The sequence below is a fragment of the Thunnus thynnus genome, chromosome 19, assembly GCF_963924715.1.
Source record: "Thunnus thynnus chromosome 19, fThuThy2.1, whole genome shotgun sequence".
Taxonomy (NCBI): Eukaryota; Metazoa; Chordata; class Actinopteri; order Scombriformes; family Scombridae; genus Thunnus; species Thunnus thynnus.
This window is the reverse complement of record NC_089535.1, coordinates 8,673,505-8,698,849: the sequence shown is the minus strand read 5'-3', so window position 1 is coordinate 8,698,849 and position 25,345 is coordinate 8,673,505. Positions and strand designations below refer to the sequence as shown.

The window sequence follows — 25,345 nt, the reverse complement described above, 5'->3', positions numbered from 1 at the left end:
TGGCACTGGAGAGCCAGTCTGGGCTGCTGCTGGTACCAAGGGAGAAGAGTGATGACAAGCAGAGAGAAGTGTCAACTCAATACCATTAAATGAATTACTCTTCCCATCAGTCAGTCTCACACTGGACAGCGAGTATCACAAGTTTGACAAGGAACAGTCAGCCTGCCCAGCCTCACCAAGCCTCTAAGTGATCCACTGATGATATTCCAGTGCATGGAGCACAAGAGCTTTCATATTGAAGATGTTTTGCACTTTAGAATAATATGGAGTTAAAATATTTAGTATGCGCATTATGATTTTTATAGTCAGTTTTAGGCCTTTTTTTACAGCAGACATTTTGACTTGTAGCTTTAGAAACACAAGTGTAACTTGTCACATAAATGATCTGAATAAATCTGAGTCGAAATGGGTGACAAAAGAGGAAACTATCGTAGCTTATTATCTGCCTTGCACAATCTGCTTTTTTTAACCTCCCGTCAGAGTATAATGCTCCACAAACAAGGATGACAGTTATGAGATGGGAAACGATGATACATCTTTTGAATAAACTGTGTGAAAGTTATTGTCCCGTTAATGACCGACTGAACAAGTTTCCTACCTGACGGTTCTCAAACTTGCAAGCAGAGCTTCTGTAACTCTTAATTGAATTAAATAATGTACAAAACAAAATGCCAAAGAGAAGTTAACGGCAAAGTGCAGAGAAAATAAGAAACTAATAAATAAACTCAACTAAGCTATTGTGAACTGGTTAGCATGTTAGCCTGCTGCAGTAGTTTACCAACTAGCCCTGTGAGTAATTCCCTACGTCACCAAGCTTCTAGGACCAAGTATTTTGCAAAGATGCACAATTGAATTTCACAGTGCTATTGTGACCATGCCAGTGAGCCAGAATGCACAATACCAGGGTCTTGGATCTGGTAAACCTGAATGTAGTGCAGCCATTATTAAGGTTTCTAACTACACCTGTGCTAATACAGTACAAGTAAGCTGGTCGGTATGTTGGTCAATTCTGTACAAACAACATCTATTGCATGTCTGTCAGTCCTGGATGAGGGATCCCTCCTCTGTTCCTTAAGTTTCCTCCATTTTTTCCCCATTAAAGATTTTTTGGGGGAGTTGTTTTTCTTACTCAAACTTGCTCAAACTCAAAATTGCTGTACAGACTGAAAGTTCACTTGACTTGACTATGACATGCCAAAATGTGTAACCACATACTTGGATGCTAATGGAAAATACATTTTGTGAGGACTGATAATTCTGAAAAATGACTTCTTATTATCAATGCACTAAAGTCAATTTGAATGTTATGGGAATAGGCATGTACTTGGGGTTGAATCATATTATAACAGTGGTTCTCAAAGTGGGCTGTGGGGACCCGCTGGGGTCCTTGAAAGGGTTCCAGGGGGTCTCAATGACAGAATGTGTGACTATTTTGGTCATGGGTTTCAAATACTTTTTGTAATAAAACATCTAAAAGCAAAAGTCTTATCAGATGGGGGACCCTGGAACAAAATCTTATCAAATAGCATTTGCTTTTATCATAAAGCAAAAACAAATAATTCACAACAATTGCAGACTTGTAAAAACTCCAGAAACACTCAGAAAAAATGGTGTTAAATGCTGTGAGCAATATAACCTCATTCTAATTAAATAATTCTCATAGGATTGGTTGGAGATGCATCTGTCTTGCCAAGCAGACTGCAAAAGGAGTCTCTTGCAGGCCAAAGATGCTTCACTACTTGGATTCTCCTTGGCATCACTGTCTCTCCACTTGATGTTTAATTCAGAGGGAGCTTTTTGACCTGCTGGAAAGGTGTTGATGTTGAGATGACAGTGATGAATTACCTCCATGTGCTGTGACCTCAGGTGGTACATTCGCACCTTCATAATTTAATCCTCCCCCTTTTTTAACTTATATCTTTTTTGACAGGATGCAGTGGATGATTCCAGGTGACTCTCATCAATACAAAATCAGTTTTGGACAAGACATTTTTCAAAATATAAACACTCCTGAAAAAATTGAAGTTGTCACACTCAATTCCCAGGAATAAAATACAAGAATTGGAGCAAAAATAACACCTTAGAGTAACTTCGAACACAGAAGAAGTCAGACTTCCATCCACTGCCAGATACACATGCACACACACATGCATTGTCAGACCCTGCACTGTAGAAACAGGATAAATCATTTAAATGACTGGTTGTATGACCCAGACTGAAGTATTATAGGCACTGAATGTGGTCAAGGCTAGTTCAAGGAGCCAACCAGTTGCTATTTTAGTGGCTAATAGGCTCAGAGTCTCTGTCTGCAGACAGCTACAGAAAAGGCCGTTGGGCTTATGTTTGTATTTTGATATATAGAACATATCAAAAAAATATCTGTCCATTGTGATATACTTTATAAAGCCAGTATTTGTAATCAATGTATACATGCATGCATGTATGCATGTGCAGGTCTTTTTATGCTAATGCATGCATATGTTTTAGTGGCTGAATTTCTATTATGTCATTTTGCAAATGATTTAACAACAAATAAAAGCACAGGAGAGGAATGTGCGATTGTGCTGCCGATAGATTTTGCCAGCATCATGAAATATTCAGTTGAGTGCACCGACACTGAAATGATTTTATCACCTGATTCATTCGAATCTGTTAGACATATACTGACGGAGAGCTGAGAGATGTGGTCTCCCACCCGAGAAAATAGGGATGAATTGATGACTGAAGCAGATATATCACAATGTGTTTCCTAACATTGTTGAAAACGTCTAATAAATTGCTTAAGAAACTAAGAAGAACACTTGCATATAAAATCTTGTAATAATAGCCACTGACTGATGCACAACCAAAAATCTTTCCTATAAAATCCAGATTAAGAAATATAATATATCACACAGCATTCTGGACAAACAGGAGAAAAAATAATGGACCCATAAAAGAAATGATGGCTCTCTCCATTACAGTGTCTAAAACCTATGGCTGAATCCTTGAGCTACTAATGCAACCACAGAGCAGAGTGCGCACTTGCATGTTAAACAACTCCACAATGTTAACACTGTCTACGTCTGCTTTTCACTGCTCCCAAATCCATTAACTACTCCCCATTTCTGTCCCACCTGTGCTTAACCAACATATTCATCAGCAAACATGTACACCATCTGTGAGGCGATGAGAGGTGAGGAGAGGGGAGGTGAAGTGAGGGGAGAGGAGGGGAGGGGGAGAGGAGGGGTCGGGAGGGAGGGAGGGAGAGAAAAGAACACAACAGTCGAAGAAATTTTATGAGAAATTGTTTGTTGACAGCTAACACAGCCATATATAAAAATCTCCTGATTGAATCTGAGAGCAAACAGTATTGGTTTCTGTGTTCATCGACCTAGTAAGCCCTCCTCTGTATTTGAAGGTTTTTTTGTCTGCAAAATGTCAAGCCATAAAAGATCTGCCACTCCAACACCAAACCTTTCTCTCTGCATGCTATAGAGTGAATCTAAGGAAAGAATAACATAATAAATCTGTAATAAATTCTTTAAATTCATTTCCTTTGGAGTTTTTCAGCATGTACATATTGTTTAACATAATATCTGCTGATTTAAAAGGTTAGTTTTTACTGGAAGGAGGCAACTTACAGTATATTTAAAGGTGGTGTATCATGCACATTTCCAGGTCTATATTTATATTATGGGGCTTTACTAGAATATCTTTGTATGATTTACAGTCAAAGAAAAACTCCTTATTTATCTTATACTGGCCTTTTATGGAGCCTCTCAGTTCAGCTTCTGTCCGAAACAGGCCGTTTTAGCTCCTGTCTCTTTAAGACCCCCCTCCAAATTTTCCAGTGGTTCTGGAGACTATGTAAACTAAGAGTAGAAGTTGGATTTCACTACTTTGTACACACTCAAGCCTGAATCCAATCCAAAATATGCGCACAGACAACGTGAGCAACCTTAGCAACAAAGACTACTGAACAGACATGTGGGCATGCACGAACAATCTGATGTCATCACAAGTGTTTCAGAGCAGGTTGACGCCCTGAATTTTGTCTTACAGGGAGCATTTTTACATACATTCACCTCATGTTTTCGAACTTTGACCATGTTTAATATAGACATCTGACATTATAACAGTATAAAAATAAGGGAAAATCGCAAAACGCATGATATGCCCCCTTTAAGCAAGAATCTGCTAATTATTAGCGTCATATTATTGGCAGTCAGAAATGCAGGCTTTTAGTTTTTGGCCACAATTTTATGGTACAAAGTTTTTATCCCATGAATTTTAATACATGGCTCACACAAATGAAACAAACTAACTAACTAAAACAGGGCAGGATTAAAAGAAGTGCATAACGCTGCAAACATATTTAAAGACACGAACCAACGGCAGAGCTGACAAGCGCATCCTATAAGTGATAATTAAGTGTAATTCACCCTGTCCTTGTTTGTCTCTTTTGAATGACATCAAGTAGGGGAAAAAGCCACACTCACACTGTGTCTAAGAGTAGTAATTAATGCTTTTAATTCAGACCCGTCCTTGGCTGCTGTTTGGGTCCTGTACCACACAGGTCTCTTTGACCCTGTCTCTCTACAGGGGACCACCAAAGTGTGGAGGAGAGGCCTGAAGCTTCAAAGCTGATACTCTGGGATCCTGAAAATAGAACAGAAGCTACTGTATGTGAGTGAAGGGGGGGAAAAAAGTGCAGGACCATATGCTCTTCCTTCTGGCCATAAAACAAGATGATCTAATTAAATCAAGTGCTAAGTTTTACATGAGTTTGACAAAGCTTCTCCTGCTGAGAGAAGGTTCAAAGTCGGTGGTTAGCCAGTCATTTCTGGCACCAAATTCTTCACATCAATTGAGCGCCAAGGATCATTGTTTTGAGCAATCTCATATTTTAAGATTTTATCTACCTACACAGTATAGAAAATGTACTATTTGTGTTAATGTGCCAAACTTTAATCCTTTTAATTTCTCAATTTAAACATTTTTAATTCTGAGCTTTTTTTTACCCATGAGAATCTCACATCTTCTGAAAAACTGAATTTAACGACATCCCAGATGTTTGAATCCCTCACCACAATAGCTGAGAGGAACAAAGGAGATCCACAGGACGACGGGGCTAATTTATTCTTCGTATGCTAATTGTATCTGCTGACACTTATTTGAATATTATTCTAAATATGAACCGAACTCATGTGTTATTTACCTGCATTTCTGCAGGGAAAACATCACCGGCTGTGCGTGGTGTATTTACACATCAAACATCTCCCTCGCTTCCCCATCACTGCTCTCCATTTTTGTCTTTTAGTTTTCCTCCGATCCGTTCCCATCTGCTCTTATCTCCTCTCTAATCCTTTTAGGCTGCATCTGTTCTTTTCTTAAATACTTGCCAAATTATAATAATAATCAGCTTAAAATCAAACCATTGTAATTCATTACATTTGTTAGTGCTCTGCTACTTAAAATTGAATGAATGCAAGGTTGCAGAGAGTCACAGTATAATACAGCTGCAGTTGATAAACCTGAAGATGTTTGAGTACTTTAGGTGAGCTAATGAGCTATAGCTGGTTACACCTGAATGGCTACAACAGTAAAAAAAAATGCATCACTGTTAACAATCTAATCTAGCGATCTAATATCTAATGATATAGCAGTCACGGGGCATTTTTCTGCAGAACAATTACTTTTACTATGTACATTTTGCTGATAATAATTCTGCATTTTTACTTTTGAATGCAGGATTTTGCATTGTAATATGAAATGGAGAACGATGGATGGAGAAGGAAGGCAGTCATGAAGTATCAAAACACCCAAAAACACATGTCAGTATCAATTTAATGGTCTACATGGTCATTTAATGAACTCCAGGCGTGAAACTACAAATATGGACGCTGAGGTCATGTCTTCAGTATTCTTTGGAGAGGTTTAACAAAAGGAGCAAAACAAATTCATACTCTACAAATAAATAGATTTCACTTGATTGATACTTTTTAGGCTGATTCCAGTATTTTTGTCATGCTAGCAGTGCAGCTCTAGCAGTTTTGGTTGGTCTGTCTCTGGTTGTTTGGTTTTATTTGTGTTGTTTTTTCTCTGTGCTGGTTGTTCTCAAGTCTCTTAAAAAAGAGAAGCTGATTAAATAACATTTAAATAAAATAAACTAAGATGATGAACCTGGTACCATGTTATTATCATCATTGCGAGTGTGTTAGCATGCTGACATTAGCATTTAGCTCTAAGCGCCATTGTGCCAGTATCGCCTCACAGAGCCATTAGCATGGCTGTAGACTCTTAGTCTTGTTCAGACTCAATTTATTCCAACAATAAATAGACAAATAAAAGATTCGGTATTCAGAGAAGACACTGAGACAGCATTTAGGTTTTCATCTTGGGAAATAGAAATTGATAGATGATACAATAACATAATTAAGCAATGACCTGAATAAATAAAACACCGTCCTCTCTTTGAGGCATTTGATCTTTCAATTTTCAATTTTCCTTTGTCTCTAGTGCAATACACATGCTTAACTTGCACAAAAGGTAATTGTTACCTTGCATCTACTGTATGCACTTTTCGCTCACACTTAGCACCATAGCACTTTATTTTAGCTAATCCTATACAAAATCCATCTTTTTACAGATTTTATTGTTGCACTGCTATGTGTGTGCTATCCTATACAAAACCCATCTTTTATTGACTTTATTGTCGTACTGTTTGTGTGTGTTGTCATTATTTATCTGTACTCTGCTGCAAGCCAAATTCCCCCCAGTGGGACAATAAAGTAGTGAACTGATCTGAACATGCTACATATTTAAAATATTCCTTGTAAAGTGTTGTCTGATGCCACAGGCACTTGTCCGTTTTAAGGTTGTTCTCTAGTTTAATGGTTTGTTTCACAGAATGAATTGTAAAGCAGACTGTCTCAAGTGCAACATTCACAATGACTTGCAATAAATTCTTTAAGAGTTTTACTGATCTTTATTCCTTATGTATCGTCTAATTGGATCTTCTAATGATTAAGAGCCTGCAGATGTGAGATGGGTGGTGGTGGTCAACCAAACAGACCTTCATTTAGACTTCTAAGATATTACCACACTTAATATGGCTTGAGGCTGAAATGTTCGTGCTGTTTTTTCCCCTTCACTAATGAAAATGTCAAAGGAACAAGTTTTATTAGTGATGGTTAATTTTATTAATCTCATATATTAAACTAGGATCTGTTTCAAAAGGTGCATCATCATTTCAAGTGCAGAAACCAGAGAAGATAGCTGCTTACCATACACTGCCATGTTTGTTTTGGTCAAAGAATGGAGACAAAGGCACACTGTGTTTTGTTGAATGTCTTTTTTTTAACATAATCGTATGTAAAAATGATGATTATGAGCACTAAACTAGCCTTAATACCACAACATGCAAACACAGCAGTGATATTGGAGAAATGTATGTGACGCTTGGGTGGCTGGCTCTAATCACATTAGAAAAGCAACATCTTGAACTATAGCCACTCCTCAATCTCAAAGTCTATTAGAGCGGAAAAGCCTGTTATTAATATCCAAATATGACAGTCTCCGTGTTGTAACATTATCTCATTCTCTCTCAGCTATCTGATTCGTATGTAAGTGGGTCAGTGGTGCAGGGGCCTGGCTATGAATGGGCTCTGTTAGCTGAAGATCCACAGGCTCAAAGCAATTACACATTAACACAGGGGCTCCGTCCCAAATTTCCCTTTTAACGTCTGGCACTTAACCCTTCAGCTCTTTCCTAACCAGCCCAGACCACACATTAAACACACACTTTAACATTAATTTGATTTTCACTTGGAAACACTGCATATCTAATGTAATTTTACATGAAGCAGTTTCTTACCAGCATGTACTGTGTTTTTTTTTTTACCATGGATGTTTGAAGACAGGATGAGGATATGTGTGCAAAAAATTGAAAATGTTTTAAAATCTTATTTTAAATGTCTTTTTTCAAGGTTCAATTTTCAGTTTTACAATACAGAATTGCACAATGGAAAGAAGTTGTAGCCCTGCCATGCTACACACACAGAAAATGTATTAACAGATATTAAAATGTTTCAAATGAAAATAGAATAAAACATTAAAATCAGCAATAAAATACAACAAAGTATATAAAAGCACCACTAAAAGAAGACACAATAAGGAAAAATCATATTTACAAGATCTATACAGTTACATATATACATAAAAATAATATATATACCCATACACACAGTTTTCATAGGATAACTTGACATTGTTCATCATCACTGCAGAAGACGCCACTCAACACTAATCAGAGCTACACTCATCCTCATTATACCTACTGCTGTGTGATACTTTGGTTTATAGAAAAACTCTAAAGGCAATCATAGAATGGAAAACAACCACTGAATGAAGTTGTCAAATAACAGCAGCTGGAAACAGTTGTTGCTGCCACAACAATGACATCCAGAAAGACATTAACAATGTTTTTAGACCTCAGACTGGCGTCAGACAAGTGTTTTTAGCTTCATCAGATATGGCCTCCAGTAATTCCAGACAGTCCCCGAATGAACCAGTAACATATGTCAATAAATCCATGACACCCTGGTTCCAGCAGTCTTAGATATTACTTTAGTTTATCCTAACTCCTTGTAATATTCTTTATTCATTTTTTTTTAAAGAGTCAAAGTTTACTGCTGACTGTTTGCACTCAAGAAATTGCAGTATATGCTGAAAATATCTCCGTTTGCTGCTCTGTCTGCATTTTCTAATGTTTAAGGCTCCCATATTCTGAGCCGGTCAAAGCTGCTGTTTGTGAAAGACGAAACTGCAAATTTATACAGCCACCTTTCAAGCCCACAGATGGTGAGTATTTGATACTCAAAGGACACATTTTGGGTTTTTAATTTAAACCAAAATGTCTGAATAACAATTATTTGGTCAGATGATTTGACATTTGTTTTTAGTGTCTAAAATACATATTGTAGCACTTCTAGACAGCGATGGAAAGCAATTAAGTGCAGCACTGAGGTACTTGAGTGTTACCATTTTATAAAACTTTATAAACTACATTTCAGCTGTAAATGCTGTGATATTTTTACTCCACTCCATTTATCTTACAGCTACGGTCTTGACCAAGGCCTCATTTACACTGCATGTCTTGATGCCCGGTCCCGATTTTCTGCCTATATCCGATTTTTCTGACCGCCTGTTTTACATCCACTTTTACAACTGCCCAATATCCGATAACTTTGAAACAACACCACATGCTTAAACAAGGGTTTGGTTACCAAAACGGAAGTAGACAATTTGTTTTTGTTCTTTTCAGCGGACAGTAGTTGTGCCAGCTGTGCACATGAAAATAACGTTATACGTCATTAAAATGCGAAAAAGAATAAGATCGTCGCATTTCCGATGACGTATGAATCGCAATGACGGAATATCTGATCTGTCCGTTTAGATGACAGTCGCATTGGTAGATATCTGATTACTATTAGATTTATTTCCACATATGATTGAGGCCCAAAACAGATCTGAGAATATCTGATTCCATGTGCTTTTTTCCTGTTTACACACATTCATAATACATATCCGATCTGTGACACATGTGAGCAAAAAAACGCAATTGGGTCACTTTTACCAGGCAGTGTGAATGTGGCCCAATTGAGATTTTATATTTAAAAAAATATGCTAAGCTTATAAAATACAATAAATTGTTAAAGATTAAACCAAAGGTTCCCAACATTTTTTGGTTTGTGACTCCTTACAAAGAAACACTGTCTACTTGGGACCATGTTTCGGATGTCATGCGTCCTCAATGTGTCTTGGGTGCGTTCACACCTCTACTTAGAGCTGACCACATTCAGAGGTGGTCTGGACCACATGTAGCCACATTCATTTAGCAGTGTAAACGCAATGAGTCCTGGGGGCCACATTGAAGGACCGCCTACTGGACTGAGTTCAACCTAAAAGAGATTTTCCTCTAAACTTCTCAGATTAGATAATTGTTTGAGGTCTGAAGAGGAAAAATGAATCAATATTTCACACAAAAAGCAAAGATCCAAAAAAATGAATAACAAATTTCTGTAGCAGAACCTTCGACACATAAAGCACATTTTGCTGATAATACTTCTTTTGAATGCAGGTCTTTAAACTGTGATATTTCTACTTTTACTCAAATACATACAGGTGATGTGTGAGGTCTTCAAACACAAACTCCAATAATACATTTCATCTCCTTCTTTCAAAGGTTTTTGTGTGCTTTCTCCTTGTTTAACCTTGAACGGTTTGACTTGAGCTCCTCAGTCTTACCTGGAACATTTTATTGTTTCCTGAAGCTTTGTATTATGCAGGTTTGTCTGTGTCCCCCCCCCCCCCCCCCCCCCCCCCCTCATACACCCTAAAGCTCACCACATCCTATTTTAACTCCTGAATCTGCTCCTCTGAAACATTTAACAAGCGTGTTGCACCTGGGTGTTGTTGCACTCTTTTTGACACATCACCTGTTGTCATAATTGGAGGGAGCTACTGTATCTGTATATCCCTATTCCCTACCTGCTGTTTCTTTTTTTCCCCCTCCCTCATCTTCAACCCACTTTGATGTCCCACTTATCACCACTGACACTGTAAATAGTTCTGCGCTTAGATGAGAAATTAACTTTTCCCTCCAGCTCATGCTTTACTCACCCAGGATGCTGCCTCAGTACAATCCATGGATACTGATCACCCCAAATCCATCCTGTAAACACTGCATTAAATATTGATCACGGTATCATGCACAACAACTTTTTATTTTTTATGTATTTTTTTTTATTTTTTTTTGCTGCGCTCGGCTTAATGCGCACTGTGCAAAGTTTTCTCTTAATGAGACTCCTGTAGTGCTGCGAGTCGTCATCTTCACCACCACCAATTTGATCAAAGCATGAAGATTACACATTATTGAAATTAGTGGTGCATGGGAGGGCTTAAAAGAACAATTTCATTTTAATGATCACTGAGGAAAGCTTGCATCCAATACATTCTGTGGAAGAGTTACCATACACATAATATTTTCTGGCTTATCTTAATGCTCTGCAGGAAAAAAAAAAAAAAAAAAGTGTTAGAGGCACATACATTAGCTGTCCTAAAACGCCCATAGCCAGGAAGATTCATTAAGCAGTCTTTTTTTTTTGGAGGCATCAGCAGGGAACAATCCATGGTTGACTGCATGTCTGATCACAAGATGCAGCCTGGGATCTTCTTTCTTGTCGAGTATCTGTGGAGCGAGACTTGTTTTTGATGTTATTAAAACATACATTGTAGTGCAATTAATGGTATCTTTACCTGTTAAAACATCATTCAGTCATTCATGAAGCATTAAAATGGTCTAAAAATCAGCTCCCAACACACATTCACTCAGACACACAGACACAGCTCAGAGGTATAAACATGAAGACAGGTCTATCTAGTTAACTGGATGTGGCCAAACACATTCTACAATGCTCCATCAAAAGGAGAAAATAGCATGAATATATTGTGTAAAAATAAATAGCATGTGGTGAATTAATAACCTCTTGACAATAAATTTTGTCTTCCCGTGTGCATGTAAAGAGGGGGCCTCTTACACTTACACTATGGTATCATTTAACATTTATTTTTTTATTTTAAATAATACAATAAATATACTACAAACGAACATTGGCTTTGGTAGAGTTACAAGTTCATCATTTTCTCTCCACTTCACAATTGTGGACATGACCTTTTTTTTTTTTTTTTTTCTTTTATTCATCTTTAGCATTGAAAAAAGGGATGTTTAACGATGAATAAAACGTGGACTGGAGATCATGTCACTCTACAAAATTATAACAACAAGAGAAAAAAACTTTACAATTTCATGCATACAGATAGGTTTTAATGCTTCAAAAGACATACAAGAGTGGATGGCCACAGTAAACTTGAATTTATTGACATAAAAACCAATATATCTTCTATCCTCTTATCCTTACACAGGTTTTTGACAAGACTGTGAAAACAAACAAACAGACAGACAAACGGAAAATCTACAAAAAAAATAAAATAAAATAAAACAAAACCAAAAAAAAAAAAAAACCAAAAAAAAAAAAAAACAATGGCAGCATCACTGCTGGTTCTGGAAATTTACAAAAATTTGTTCGTCCTTTTTTATTATTATTATTGAGAGCAAAGTATTAAATTTGGGTGTACTGCATCACAATGAAAAATAAAGCCAAAGATCTACAAGCATATTGAGTTATCTTAACAGAAAATGGTTCAAGTCACATATTTGAAGAAAGAAAACAAAAAAAACGGAAACAAAACGTATGAAGGGCTGTAAAAATTCTGTGGTAGATACTAGTGGTCATAAGCATAGAGAGTGCATAGTTTGAACAAAGAGCATAATTACAAATAAGGGCAAAAATAGTAGACTGACAAGCAATTTTTTTGATGCTGCATGTGCAGACTCTTTCATCTGTCTACCTTGGTGACCTTCCTCTACTCTGATTAAATCAAGAAAAAAGTACTTTTCAAGTTGTTTCCCATACAAAAAAAAATAGATTTTAAGCCACCATGGCACTTAAAGCTAAATATATACGTGAACACCTTTGGTGGAAGGGTTTAGGGTTTCATACACCAAACAATTTTTTGCCCTTTTTGGACCAATATCCCTTTGGACGTTTTGGCCCAATCACAACATGTCCGCTTCTCAACTTCCATCAGTTTGATGTGATGATCCAACAGCAAGAGCCAAAATGCAGCATCTTAGAGCAATGATATGCAAAGCCAACAGCACCACCTTAACTTTCCTCTTGTTATTCCAACTTTTGGTACAAGTGTGGGACTCTTATCTGCGTGGTCCGCTGAAGCAGAAGATAACATACGCTGACATGCTGCACCGATCGGTAAATGGATATGTAGAGAAATGGCATGCAAACACCACTGCTGAACATAAAAAAAAACAACAAAAAAAAACAAAACAAAAAATGGATGCAGCAAAGATCCACCTGCGTCAGACGTGGTGGACAAGAGAGTCAAGGGGCAGATGTTGATGGAATATTCTCACCACAAATTTCCTTTCATTCAAACAACACAAACTAGAAAAATACATAGCACCACAGAAGAGAGAAAATAGCACCTAGGTTTTGATTTCTTTGTGTTTTCATTAAAATGTGACATCATCTCCCAATGCATAGTCGGACAGATGAGTATTTGAGCAACAAAAAATATAAGCTGTTTATTAAGTTAATGAAATTTGCCACCAAAAAAGGCGATCTGTTCAGAGAGCACAAGAGGAGGAATGTATTTCTTTTTTTCTTTTTTTTCCTTGTTCGTTATGCAAATCAACTGTCACATAATATCACAGAGCTTGTTTTCGTCTTTTATTTCCATTCTGTTCTTAAATTACAACAAGGTGTGCTCCACAACTGCAACAAGACAGGACTTCCTGATTTTTTGTTTTGTTTTTCAATTTACAAGTCGAATTTCCTCACGTCCAAAATATTTCTACAATTTAGATGTTATCCCTGTATCCATCGTCTCCTACCTCACAATTAGTAAAGTCACATGCATGTTTTGAAGCCAGAAGCAATAAACATTACCAGGAAAAATATACAGAATGTACTTACAAACATAAAAATTATTTATATATATTTATATATAAGATCCATTCCAAGAGAATGGGGAGACAATTATGCACAAACAAAGCTCCCATAGTGAATGAGCAAACAAACCAAACAAAAAGACAAGTGGAAAAAGCCAGAGAGATGAGGGAAAACATGAGATCAGAACTAAAGAAAGAAAAGAGCCAAATCAGATGGAGTCCATGGCAAGCGCAGCGACCGTCTGGAACGGCTGCAGCTCTCAGGGTCGCCTTCATTGTTTGGGACATAAACCATCTAAATCATGTGTGATGACATGGGGCTAGAATCGTGTACGTGTGTGCGCGAGTGTGTTGTGTAAGAGGCAGGATCTGACATCCAGTTTCAAAACTTGCATGTGATGGAGAAGGCACACTGAGGTTTCAAGGTTGCTCTTATTTCATTTTCCTCTATTCCTATAGAATTTCACTGTATTCTCAACTTGATTTCATTTTGCTCATACTTGTTGCTTTATGGAAAATGTTACTTTTTTACAAATAGAATTGTCCTATTCTTTTTCAATTGTTTTTTTCTTTCTGAGAAAACAAAAAATATGCTTTTTTCTCCATTTGCTCAGTAAACAGTCTTAGCCGATGAAACAGACAGGGCCCACTTCGAATCCGAACTTCTGCGTGGAGCCACCAAAGTCGTTGAACATGATGTCCACAAATGGCACCTGCTCCACCTTTGGTGTGTTGATCTCAAGTACTGTCTTTTCATAGCCCTTTTTCAACTGTTGAAGAGAAAATAGCACAGTAGGAGGGAGAGTCATTGTGTGAAAAAAACACTCTTTACAAAATAAAAAACATCACACATATTTGCAGGGCTCTTATTGACACGACAGAAACACAATTTCCTGACAATGTTAATCAAAAGAAACCCCCGCCAACCACCCGCAGACACTCACACAAACACACTCACACATCTCCATGACTCACCGCACATCCATCCACGACGGCACGGATGTAGGGGTTGTTATCGTAAGACATCTCCTCATCGTTGGAGCCCAGGAAGCGGATGGCCTTGTCGTAGTTGTCCCGATCCAGGTCGTGCCAGGCCACCGACTGGTAGCAGTTGTATGTCATGTTCTGTCTGGCTGCAGCGCTCAGCAAACGCAAGAAGGTCATCTGGACCACGCCGATGGGGTTACCCTCTGCATCCACGTAGGAGAGCTAATAAAAGGAACACAGGCGGAGTTGAACATCAAAAGCTTCACGATGGGAGAAGGGACCAGTGTTGAGAGGAAGAATATTCTGAAGATCCTTAAAAACATTTACTGAAAACACTGTCATGTCTATACTACGCAGTGTTTTTTTGTCTCTTGGGAGTCATTTATGATTTAATTTATGACTAGTATTCCTGTATGTGTTCCTGTTTTACTGCTGTGTTGGGATTTCTCGGACGTGTTTTTTATTGTAAACAAATCCCATCAATACCTTCTGACATCCATATCCTGTCTGTTTCTCACAGTTCCAAAGCCATTAATTCCTATATAATTAAAAATTCTTTAAAAACATGTCAAACATATATAGTTTTCATAACTTTAAACAGCTGGTCACTGTAGTTTTTAGCAAATATTACTCAAGCTGGAGTAAAAAGCACATTAGCTGGGGACTATTTTCAGCTGTGGATTAATACACATTTTGTATTTAAAATAGACTCAAAATAAACTGTGGTTTAACTGCAACTTCACAGCATGTTCACCGTAATGAGGGAGCATGATGTGTTTTTATTAGTTTTTGGACAACAATGGAGCGCTCTATTAAGCTTTGGCTACAAACATAATACTTATTAGCAGTAGGATCTATTCATCGTTGGTTTTGGTCTATTCATCGGGTCCGTAGACAATAAAAATAGTGAATATTATCAGCCCTTAAGTAATGTGCTAATAAGTGTGAATGTCTCAAGGGAAAAGATGAGTGAGGAACAGTCAACATTTCTTAAGCACTGGATCAAGTGATGATACTATCCAGAAGGGGAGAAAGGGTGCAAAATATTTTCTAGGCTTGATGCCTGGAAGCTGCACTGATGTGCAAGGCTTAATGTGGGAAAATCTGCCTTCAAAGTACAAAAAATAAGCATAACTAAACACCTAATTTAAATCTTGATTATGCAATTATGTAAAATATATATCCAATATGAACAAATTATGGTAAAATCCTGAAAATGTAATTTATTTAATAAGAAATGTGTTGCAGTAATGATATGTTAATTGCCTGTTAATTTTCCAATGATTAACTTAGAATTTGGCTTTTCGAGCTCATGTTACAGAAAACAGAGCAATATCCCATTAAGATGATTAGAGCGCTTTTTAATCCTGACTGATAAGATAGCAGGTTTGGAACCAGTCACGGTTTAGTCTAATGTCCGTAAGTGACAATCTGCATACCAACCATCAGGAATCCATTAGATCCACATGGTCGCTTCGTCTTTCAGACAAACAGGACTTACTGAGAGTAGAGCGCATGCAGCATCCATGCTGTGCAGCCAGAGCAGCAAACCATCTGTGAATCTGGATGTGTTCTCTCTCTCTCGACTTGTTCTTGCAAATAAGCACGCTTTCACACGCACACCTCAGCACACATGCAAACCCACAATACCAACACTCACAGTTGACATTAACAGAGAGAGCTAATCATCTCCTCCATCTATTTTTGCAATGACTGATTTACTTAGCTAATTAATCACACCATATAAACAATGAAGACTCTGTTCTCTGCAAGTTACGTCTATGAGTGTTGGCACTGTGGCTGCCACCATTGTTTCATCCTCAGAGTGGCTGGGTAGCCCCATGCTTTTCTCATTTACCCCACCACTCTTCATCTCCCCAACCCCACCCCGAGCAGTGTGTGGATCCAGCCCGACATCACCAGAGAAACATTACCTCTTCATCATCACAGCCGCAAGTCAGCAGTGACTGAGTACCCGGAAGCCCCTGGGTGGTGACTGAGTGCCTGACCTGTTTGACTCAGAGCTACTCCGCCAGATCTAAGTAGTGTTTAAGGGAGACACTGGGAATGTGAGTGCAGCTGAACAGCTGCAGCAAAGAGGAAATTACATGTATTTTTTGCCCCTTGTGGAGGATAGATGACCCGCTGAGACAGGAACTTGTTGAGATCTATAACTAAAAAAAAAAATCTAATGTGTTAGGAGGAAAAATGTGAAGTGATTTATTCAGTCTCAGGGGTTTTTTGTCCATACTATTAAATCAGCTATCTATGGATATACCGATGCTTCTTGAGTCTGGAGTGAGTCAAGGCGCACAGTCACCCTTAGGCGATGCTCTCATAATGTAGCAGAGGTATGGCAGAGTGGATATACAGTCAGGAATTTCCACAGTGAAGCAGCAATATATTGTTTTCCTCCATTAGATGTCATATATGCTGCTTCATCACGGTTAAATCTCGTCTGTATGGTCCACAAACCTCTGCGCCATTTCCTCATAAGAGCATCTCCTATGTTGTTGGACTGAAGGTGAGTGCAGCTCATGCTAAATCATGCACCACAAAAGTGTAACACCCAACAAGCAAAGTGCCAAAGTACAGTATATACATACTTTGTGCAGTACCAGAACCATGCAGAGCCTGAGGCACACAGAGTCCCGGCCTCAGCCAGGACTCCGGCACCGCAGGCAGGGCCACTTACCAGGGAACCTCTCTTGTAGTGACTATACCATGTGCCTGGCGAGTCTTTGGGCCATTTTGCCATTTTGCTCTGTAAAATATAAGAGGCATTCAGGGAAGGGAAAGGGACTTGAGAAAGTCGGGAGTCTGGCTTACCAGTTTACCACGTTTGAATTCACTGAACCAGGAGCCGGGATTCTCCTTTACCCAGGATGTGAGCCTAGCCTGGGGGCATGGATCGACAGAGAGGCAGAGCAGGAGGAGGAGGAGGAAAAAACATCAGTGTTAAAGAAAAGAAACAGATCTGACAGAAACACATCCCCTCTCAGCTTTTTTTTTTTCTTTTTCTCCCCTCTTTATCCTTCTGTTTGTCCTCTGACGAGTCTTCCAGACCTGAAACAGTACTGAATGAGATCAACCAAACCAACTGGACCAAGGCAGAAGATTATAGTAAGCCATTATGCCATTTTGTACAGTACAAACTATAGCTGGCAGCTAATTGCTGCTGAAAAATTCATGAGTACACAGTGATTAATTAAGAAATGATCGCCTGCAATGAGCTCTTATACCTCGGTCGCTATCCCTGCTGTTCAGTGTTAGTGCTGTGTAGCCATGGCGCACTAACTTTGTTATGCCATTAAAAGCTGTGAATTGGCCAACAGGGCACAGCTCTAATAGGCTCAGCCATGACAATGATGAATGTCCCCATAATTAGATAGCAGGGTTTGATATGGAACTGTCATCAATAGCTTAATGCGTTAATGAATGATGGGCCGGAGATCACTTATCGCTGGGAGATGGCATACATTAGACCCATGCTGCCTTGAAGGTGACCTGCAGTTGTTTTCACCGCAGAGGGCTGAGCAGAGGAGGAAATATATCCTTGCTGTGACTTTCTCTTTTTCTAGAATCCATGACAGCAAAGCAGGGTTGGTGTCTGTGATTCTGTATAGTCTTTGGACAGTATGTCTACTGGATGTGCTCTTATAAAAAAAAAAACTGTGCCAATCTAACAGATGTGGGAGTGTTTCCATTCTCTGTGCAAAGACTGACAGCACAGGCTTTTCTTTTCACCCCCCGACACAAATGAGAGCAGCCCATCACCAGCACGCTATAAAAAGTCTGCTTCATTATTCTGAGCTTAAGCAAACTCCTTCTCCTCTGAGGCTTGGTGAGTGGGATCATTAAAGTGGCTGTAGCACTGTGCTATTACACAACCCTCCACTTGTCAAAAACAGTGTTCCCAATGTTTCACCACTCTCCTACTCTCCTCTCCACTACACGCTCACGCATAATGAACCAAAAACCTCCTCAGTGTGCCAGTCACCTGCCAAAGGCCTGTAAAAATGTGATAAAATCCTTAACGGCGTTCTATCTAAAAATGGCACTAAAACAATAAGTGTGTGGTGTAAATTTGTGTGTTTGAATGAAGGAGTCATTTCCCTGCTGTCGCCGGCTGTCAATACTAAACCATGAGATTTAGCATGTTTGTAAAATAACTTTTCCTCAGGCCTCATGGGAAATGCAGGCAGTGCTTGTGAGTCATCTCCTACATCTTCTTACAACAACACAACAACACAACAGGTAATCTCATGGAGGCTAATTATATGGATACATGAGTAGGAGCAATGGAGTTACTGTTGCAAACAGCACTGTCTTGAGATGTTTTGGTTATTTTTACAGTATACAAAGCGCTTAGTCTCAGACTTGAGGAAAAAAGACAATTGTTCACTTTTCTGGAGTATTCAGCTTATGTTACTTAACTGTAAATCATTAAATGGAAGCTAAAAAATAGTAATAATACAATTTCTTCCCCCTTTTCAAAAGTCCTTGCCTTTTTCTGCTCACTGTATCCCCAACCTGACTGTCCTTGTGCCTGTGTGTGTGTGTGTGTTTGTATGTGTATGTGTGTGTGTGCATACAATCAGCCAGACTTACCCCTTCAGACTTCTTATCTGGGAAGATGCAGCTCTCTCCACCTGCTGTGAAGTTGCAGTAAACCTTGAAGGAGTCCCGAGAGCAGCCCTGGTTTGGATCAATCCAGTACTCACCTGGAGATGTGAAGAGAGTGGAAAAAAAAACAGACAGAAGTATGTATGATTTGAAGCCTGCACTGCGCTCCTTCAGGTCAAGGCAATGTCTCACATTGTATAGCCTAGTGCTAGAGCGTCTCTGTGTTCACTCTAAATCTATTATGCCTCTATTGTATTTGGGGACTTTGTGCAGGGAGAAAAACACCAAACTCCCTTTAAAAACCAGGCTGTTTAATATTACCTTGCTTGAGGCAAACAGTGCACACATTCTGAAACACTGTCAGTCACCCATTCCTAATTAGTGTAATCTTTTGGTAAATTCTGCATACAAAAAATATGCATACAGGTAATACATTGTATTTCAACAAATATTGATCCTGCTGTTTGATAATATCAAATATTATCCATTGTCCATATGTCAAATTGTCATATTATGCAACTATAGTGGATTAGTGGCTGACACATTCAAAATTGAGCATGTAGTGATGATTACTTATGTGTTTACCATCTCTGTATAATGTAAGTGAAGGTGACCAAATTATAAAGGGAACAGACGCATTTTATCAATAAAACAGTCAATAATAAACACATCACGAACATTAGCCCTATAATGCATCTATCTGACATTCCCTCCAGTCTCTCTGACCTTTTAACCCCGTGTGTTCATGCTCAAATCCCCTCTATCCACCTGACCTTGGCTTTTCAGTAACATCTGTAAATTTCGGGGTGTACACTATTTGCAGTGCACGTGCGCTAGCAGCCTCACAACAGGCACATTTGCATAGCAAGCAGACAGAGCCCATTAAAAACATGAATGGTGGCACTGTCTTTTCTCCAACATTTCCAGCAAGCTGCTGTGGGATAACTGCCATTTCAGTGGAGAAATTAAAAACCTTGGCGAGGAAGGACTAGAGAATAGACCTCATTTTAGACAGAATGTGATACAAACCATCAGGGAAATCAGGGTGGCACAGCTGCAGGTCCTTGCAGGTACGAGCGGGGTTGCCCTGTGTGCCCAGCGGGTGCTTCATCTGCTCGATCTCCAGCTTAAGGGAGTTGAGTGAGCCAAAGATTTCCTCCATGCCATCGTCGTAGTCTTTGTAGTTGGCGTCTACGGCTTCGTCGTCCATCATCTGGCTGGCGTCGATGTTCCTACGCGTTCTGCCTTTCATGGAAGCCTGCATGGGGAGTGGGTGGATGACATCGCCAGGAGGACCCTGTTTATGGAGACATTAAAAGAGACAAATGCCAGTCAGGAATAAAGGATGGAGATGATGTAGGTGTCCGTTAAAATCAATGAGATAATGACTCAATGAGGAAAAGATTCAAAATAATGATACAATAAAAAAAAAAACTGGTGCATTGACTTACAGGAGGGCCAGGAGGTCCAGGTGTACCAGTCTCTCCCTTTGGTCCAGTTTGACCCTGAACAGGACAGATTAAAGTAATGTTTGATCTTAAATGATTAACACATGATATTTATTACTATTTCCTATTATTTGTATTGTTTCTGAAGGAATGCAGCTTTCAACAAAACACTTACCGATGACCCTTTAGCTCCTTTGGGACCAGGAGGACCCTGAAGATGCAAAGATGATTAAGTAATCAATATTAGCTCAAACATTACTTTACACGTTATTCAGTTGCACACATACTGTGGTATAACACATGCGATTAGCATAGTCTTACGGGTAATCCAGGAGGACCGATGGGACCGAGAGGACCAGATGGACCAGCGATACCCTAAAGGAAGAAAGAGAATCTGAGAATATGTAACTGTTGTTTATGGAAACTGCTGTTTCCCGATGCAACAGTATCGATTAGTGTGCAGCAGTGTGATTAGTGTGAAGATTATAAATAACTTAACAGGCTGATTATCGGCACAAATGGAAGTGCTTGCCTACAACACTTACAGTCTGTTTAGATATGTAGAATAAAATAAATACAACGTGTGAGCATGTTTAAGCTTTTTTCTGATGACTCTAGTGTAGTTTTGTTTACTCACATTGTCTCCTTTGGGACCAGATGATCCTGAAGGACCAGGAAGACCTCTGTCACCCTTTTCTCCCTGTTCACCTGGGGGTCCAATAAGACCAATAAGACCCGGATGGCCCTGAGGGCAGAGAACAACACACACACACACACACACACACACACACACACACACACACACACACACACACACACATCAATACAACAGTCAATAATACACCATCACAAACATTAGCCTTGTACTATATCTATCTGACACTCCCTCTAATCATTTGGGTAATGATTTGATGGCTGGAAGCAAACAACAGATCAAATCAATCTGTTAGTAAACAAGTCCATTAGTCTTCGTTACAGTATTTAGCCTATGCTCTGCATCAAAACATGTACATCAGTTGAACAGGTGCTGCAGTGACTCACCTTTTCTCCTTTGATACCAGAGTCTCCTTTCAAACCGGGTAAACCTGGAGGACCCTGTGAGAGGGATGTCACATTGGGGAGAAGATAACAGTTGGATGAGGATTCAGATCACATATTATGTGAGACAGTTTAAAGGCCAGGAGTCACTTCTACTCACCATAGGTCCGGGAGGTCCATCTGGGCCTGGAGGACCGGGTAGACCTTGCTCTCCCTGCGCAGAAATACCAATTACTCAGTGTTTTAGCCCCAGCTCACAAGAAGACACAAGTTTCTATAAATAGCACAGCTCCTTTACATCCAGCAGTTTATTAGAAACTGTTTATGTATGCTTGCACTACATGCTGTTATAACAATATTTCACAGCGCCAGCATATGATTGCGATAAACTGGTGTAAATGTACGAAACACTTTACTTACAACTGGGCCAGGGATACCCCTGAGGCCTTCAGAACCGGGCTTGCCAGGTGATCCTTGAGGACCAACAGGACCTGTCTTTCCTTGGGGACCTTCCATTCCAGGCTCTCCCTATCACACAGAAACAGTGTACACACAAACCACTTGATTCTTGCTCATTTGCCAGGTTACTTGACATTGTTGGTGTTGTCAGTGAAGAAAAAAGGCAGAAAATGTGTTTTGTTTGTTGATTAGTTACCTTGGCTCCCTTCTCTCCTTGTCTACCTTCAGGTCCTGCTGCTCCAGGGGGGCCCTATACAAAAAAATAGATGACAGAGATTAATATTGTGGAGTACAAAGCCAGAACATTTTAGCATTTTGACATTTTGCAAGGACGATGAGAAGAGAGCACAGGATGGTACTTACTCTCTTTCCTGGTGGTCCAGAGGGACCAGACTCTCCAGTGGGACCAGGGGAACCCTATTTTAAAAATTCATGAGGTGAAAATAAAACAATTTGCAATTTAAATGACAGTGTCCATTAGTGAATTAGGAATAACACACAGAGTAACAGTTTAAAAGTAACACGATTGGTATACAACACTCACAGCCTGACCAGCTTCTCCGTCATCTCCCTTGTCACCAGGTGGACCATCTAAACCCTGCATAAGAATTAAACAGGACCTCAGTTGTGCTGCATTGCATCAAAAACAAACTGTGAGGAATAGAGTTTGCACAAAGTTTAGCTGATGACTTGTGTAATACATACAGCTGGACCAGGCTCTCCAGGTGGACCAGGATCTCCAGGGAAACCACTTGGACCCTGAAAATCAATAAAAGCTGCTGTAATTTTTTTTTTTTTTTGACAAGACATTTAGTTTCAGGTTGCTATGATTGTAGTAGTAATAGAGACTCAGATGAAATAGGTTGAGAGACTGCATTGAATTATCAAATAGAATGTGTCTTCTGAAGCCAAATGTGGAGTAGAACTTACTGGGCTGCCTTTGGGACCATCATCTCCGGGGGGACCCTTGGGGCCGGGAGGTCCAGCTGCACCAGCGGGACCACTCTCTCCCTTCTCACCTCGCTCTCCTCTTGGACCCTGGAATTATACACAGTTTGTTAACAGAGATGCTACATGAGCATACAAGAAAAGAAAAAAAATAACCTTATCATAATGTCGCCAACAATTGACCAACAATGATTCATTTTCTTCTTGTTGGTAAAATTATTGCTGGTCAAATGACGATATCATGTCCTTATATTCTTTACTGGTTCTCATTCATGTAAAAATCAGATAACTTACTGGTGGTCCAAGTTCTCCCTGAAGACCTGGCTCTCCTGTTTCACCAGCATCTCCCTGGTGATGAGAGAGAGAGAAAGAGGGAGGGAGGGAAGAGGGGTATGAGAGGGTGAGAGAGAGACATACATTAACAGAAAGGTGATTTGTTGATCCAACATGGTTCTAAAAATCCCATCATTTACAGCATCCCTCACTGTGCTGGTGCCCTTGTCACCCAAGTGGGGATAGAAAGAGATGACACCAGAGATTTCAATCCATCAAATGCAGGCAGATTAGGTGGCTGAAGCAAAGAGGGCGCTGACCTCACTGTTCTCCCTGAACCCTGTCCATACATCTTCTCCTCTTCCTCCTGCCTTTTTGGATAGTTGCCCTGTTGACTCACCTATACTAACCGGGCACTATCGTTATTCACTGTCACATAAGCCTACCATCCTCCCTGATGTTGTTTTACTGCAGATGCAGTCTGCCACACCTGTTTCAGGAGAAAGTATTAGCCCATGTCATGTTTGGGAGACAGGGGGGTGGCAATGGAATAGAAAATTGATAGCAAAGCTCTGCAGGGCGAATGAAGAGGTGTGTGGTGATGTGTTATGATAAGCATATCCAGATTCTCTCTAGCATGAACAAAAGCTCTGATACTCTAAATAAGAAACTGGCTGTCTTCCAAAACCTCTCTTGTTGCTGTCAAGAAATCCACTTTAAGCAGTTGGTACGCCTGTTTAAAAGCATGACTGATCCTCCTGTATTAGGAGCTGATCTTTACGCAATGTTGCATCTGCACAGGCTCTTTCCTTATGTCAACCTGCTCATGTCCACCATAGGGCCACTGGTAAAATCTGCTGAGAACAGTGAAACTGAGAGCATGAAAGACAGCTGCTCATCACCATTATATGAGGGATGTGTTTACAGAGAAAACCTGAGCTCAGTTGCTTTTGCCAGCTCCCTGTGCTACCTAATAAAATGCCAGATCAGCTGAAGCGTGATTAACCAAAAGAGCGCTGTGTTTTTTCTTGCACAGGAGAAGGCCGGGCTATCCTCAGGGAGATTATGAAGGAGCAAAGGTGATTCTATTGACTGAACCTGATAAAACAAATCACACCATCACTACGGACTGAAAGTGATGAGAAAATGCACAGCGCTGCAGTCCAGCAGCTGCTGCCAGAGCAGGCCTGTGATAATGAAACAGCAGCAACAAATAAGAGCGGGAGCTGATTTTATGAGAGCCTCCTTTAATAATGCATTTATCATCTTAGAATTGCAAGTACGGTGCCTTTGAGTATTTATTCGTACTATCTCCTCCCAGCAACAGTACTGTTGGGGATGGCAGCCTGTCCATTAGATTTGCTGTGCATCTGTCACGCTGCGACAGAAAAAAAATGATCATGTCCCATTTAAAAGGGTATCATATAAATAGGCATGTGAAATATTAATGGCTGCAAAAGCCTTGTAAAGAGGTATCATTCTCAGTCTTTGCAACACAGAGTGCTAAAACAAACTGCTATCACAATGGATCCACCTCTTCCAAAGTGTTATAAAAACCAGTCAATCGCATAAAAACTGTATCACAAATATCTTATAGGCTGGTTACAATGAAAAATGCGGGTTGCTATAGTGGTCTGGGATACATGATGGGACTTTTGTTTTGTTGTCAACCTCTCTTTATCAGTTACTTTCCAGATCTAGAGAGACGCTGCGCTCTATTTTCTTTGAACTGAACAAAACCCCAAATGTAAGTGCAAAGTCAGGTCACAAGAGCATATTGGTGTCGCTAACAAATGTTTGAAATTTTCATGCCCAGAGGCGCCATCTGAACAAAAAAATGTCTGTAGTAAGATGAAGACATTGTCACTTGACAGAATACATTTCAGCAGGTTGACTGTGCCTCCATAACGGTCAATCACAACAGTTCCTCTCATAAACTTTAAAAGCCATAGACATTTTCCTAATGGGCAAGGAGGAGACACCAAGCCACATT

The 25,345-nt window shown here is 39.6% G+C and overlaps 1 protein-coding gene across 2 annotated transcripts in view; it reads right to left on the bottom strand.

Annotated features, from left to right (window-relative positions):
- Nucleotides 1–11,595: 11,595 nt before the first annotated feature.
- The window catches only part of col5a1 (procollagen, type V, alpha 1), a 75,130-nt gene continuing 61,380 nt past the window's right edge, over nucleotides 11,596–25,345 (bottom strand). Inside the window, exons 49-66 of one of the 2 annotated variants that reach the window (XM_067574877.1) lie at nucleotides 23,374–23,427; nucleotides 23,062–23,169; nucleotides 22,837–22,890; nucleotides 22,676–22,729; nucleotides 22,495–22,548; nucleotides 22,328–22,381; nucleotides 22,093–22,200; nucleotides 21,833–21,886; nucleotides 21,676–21,729; nucleotides 21,272–21,379; nucleotides 20,956–21,009; nucleotides 20,810–20,845; nucleotides 20,638–20,691; nucleotides 20,216–20,483; nucleotides 19,172–19,284; nucleotides 17,390–17,458; nucleotides 14,549–14,782; nucleotides 11,596–14,343 (exon numbers count right to left, since the gene is read on the bottom strand). In XM_067574877.1, the coding sequence (XP_067430978.1) occupies nucleotides 14,197–14,343; nucleotides 14,549–14,782; nucleotides 17,390–17,458; nucleotides 19,172–19,284; nucleotides 20,216–20,483; nucleotides 20,638–20,691; nucleotides 20,810–20,845; nucleotides 20,956–21,009; nucleotides 21,272–21,379; nucleotides 21,676–21,729; nucleotides 21,833–21,886; nucleotides 22,093–22,200; nucleotides 22,328–22,381; nucleotides 22,495–22,548; nucleotides 22,676–22,729; nucleotides 22,837–22,890; nucleotides 23,062–23,169; nucleotides 23,374–23,427 (1,677 nt within the window). In that variant the 3' untranslated portion in view covers nucleotides 11,596–14,196. Of the gene's footprint in view, nucleotides 14,344–14,548; nucleotides 14,783–17,255; nucleotides 17,325–17,389; nucleotides 17,459–19,171; nucleotides 19,285–20,215; nucleotides 20,484–20,637; nucleotides 20,692–20,809; nucleotides 20,846–20,955; nucleotides 21,010–21,271; nucleotides 21,380–21,675; nucleotides 21,730–21,832; nucleotides 21,887–22,092; nucleotides 22,201–22,327; nucleotides 22,382–22,494; nucleotides 22,549–22,675; nucleotides 22,730–22,836; nucleotides 22,891–23,061; nucleotides 23,170–23,373; nucleotides 23,428–25,345 lie in introns of both variants that reach the window. The other variant, XM_067574878.1, reaches the window with a different exon arrangement.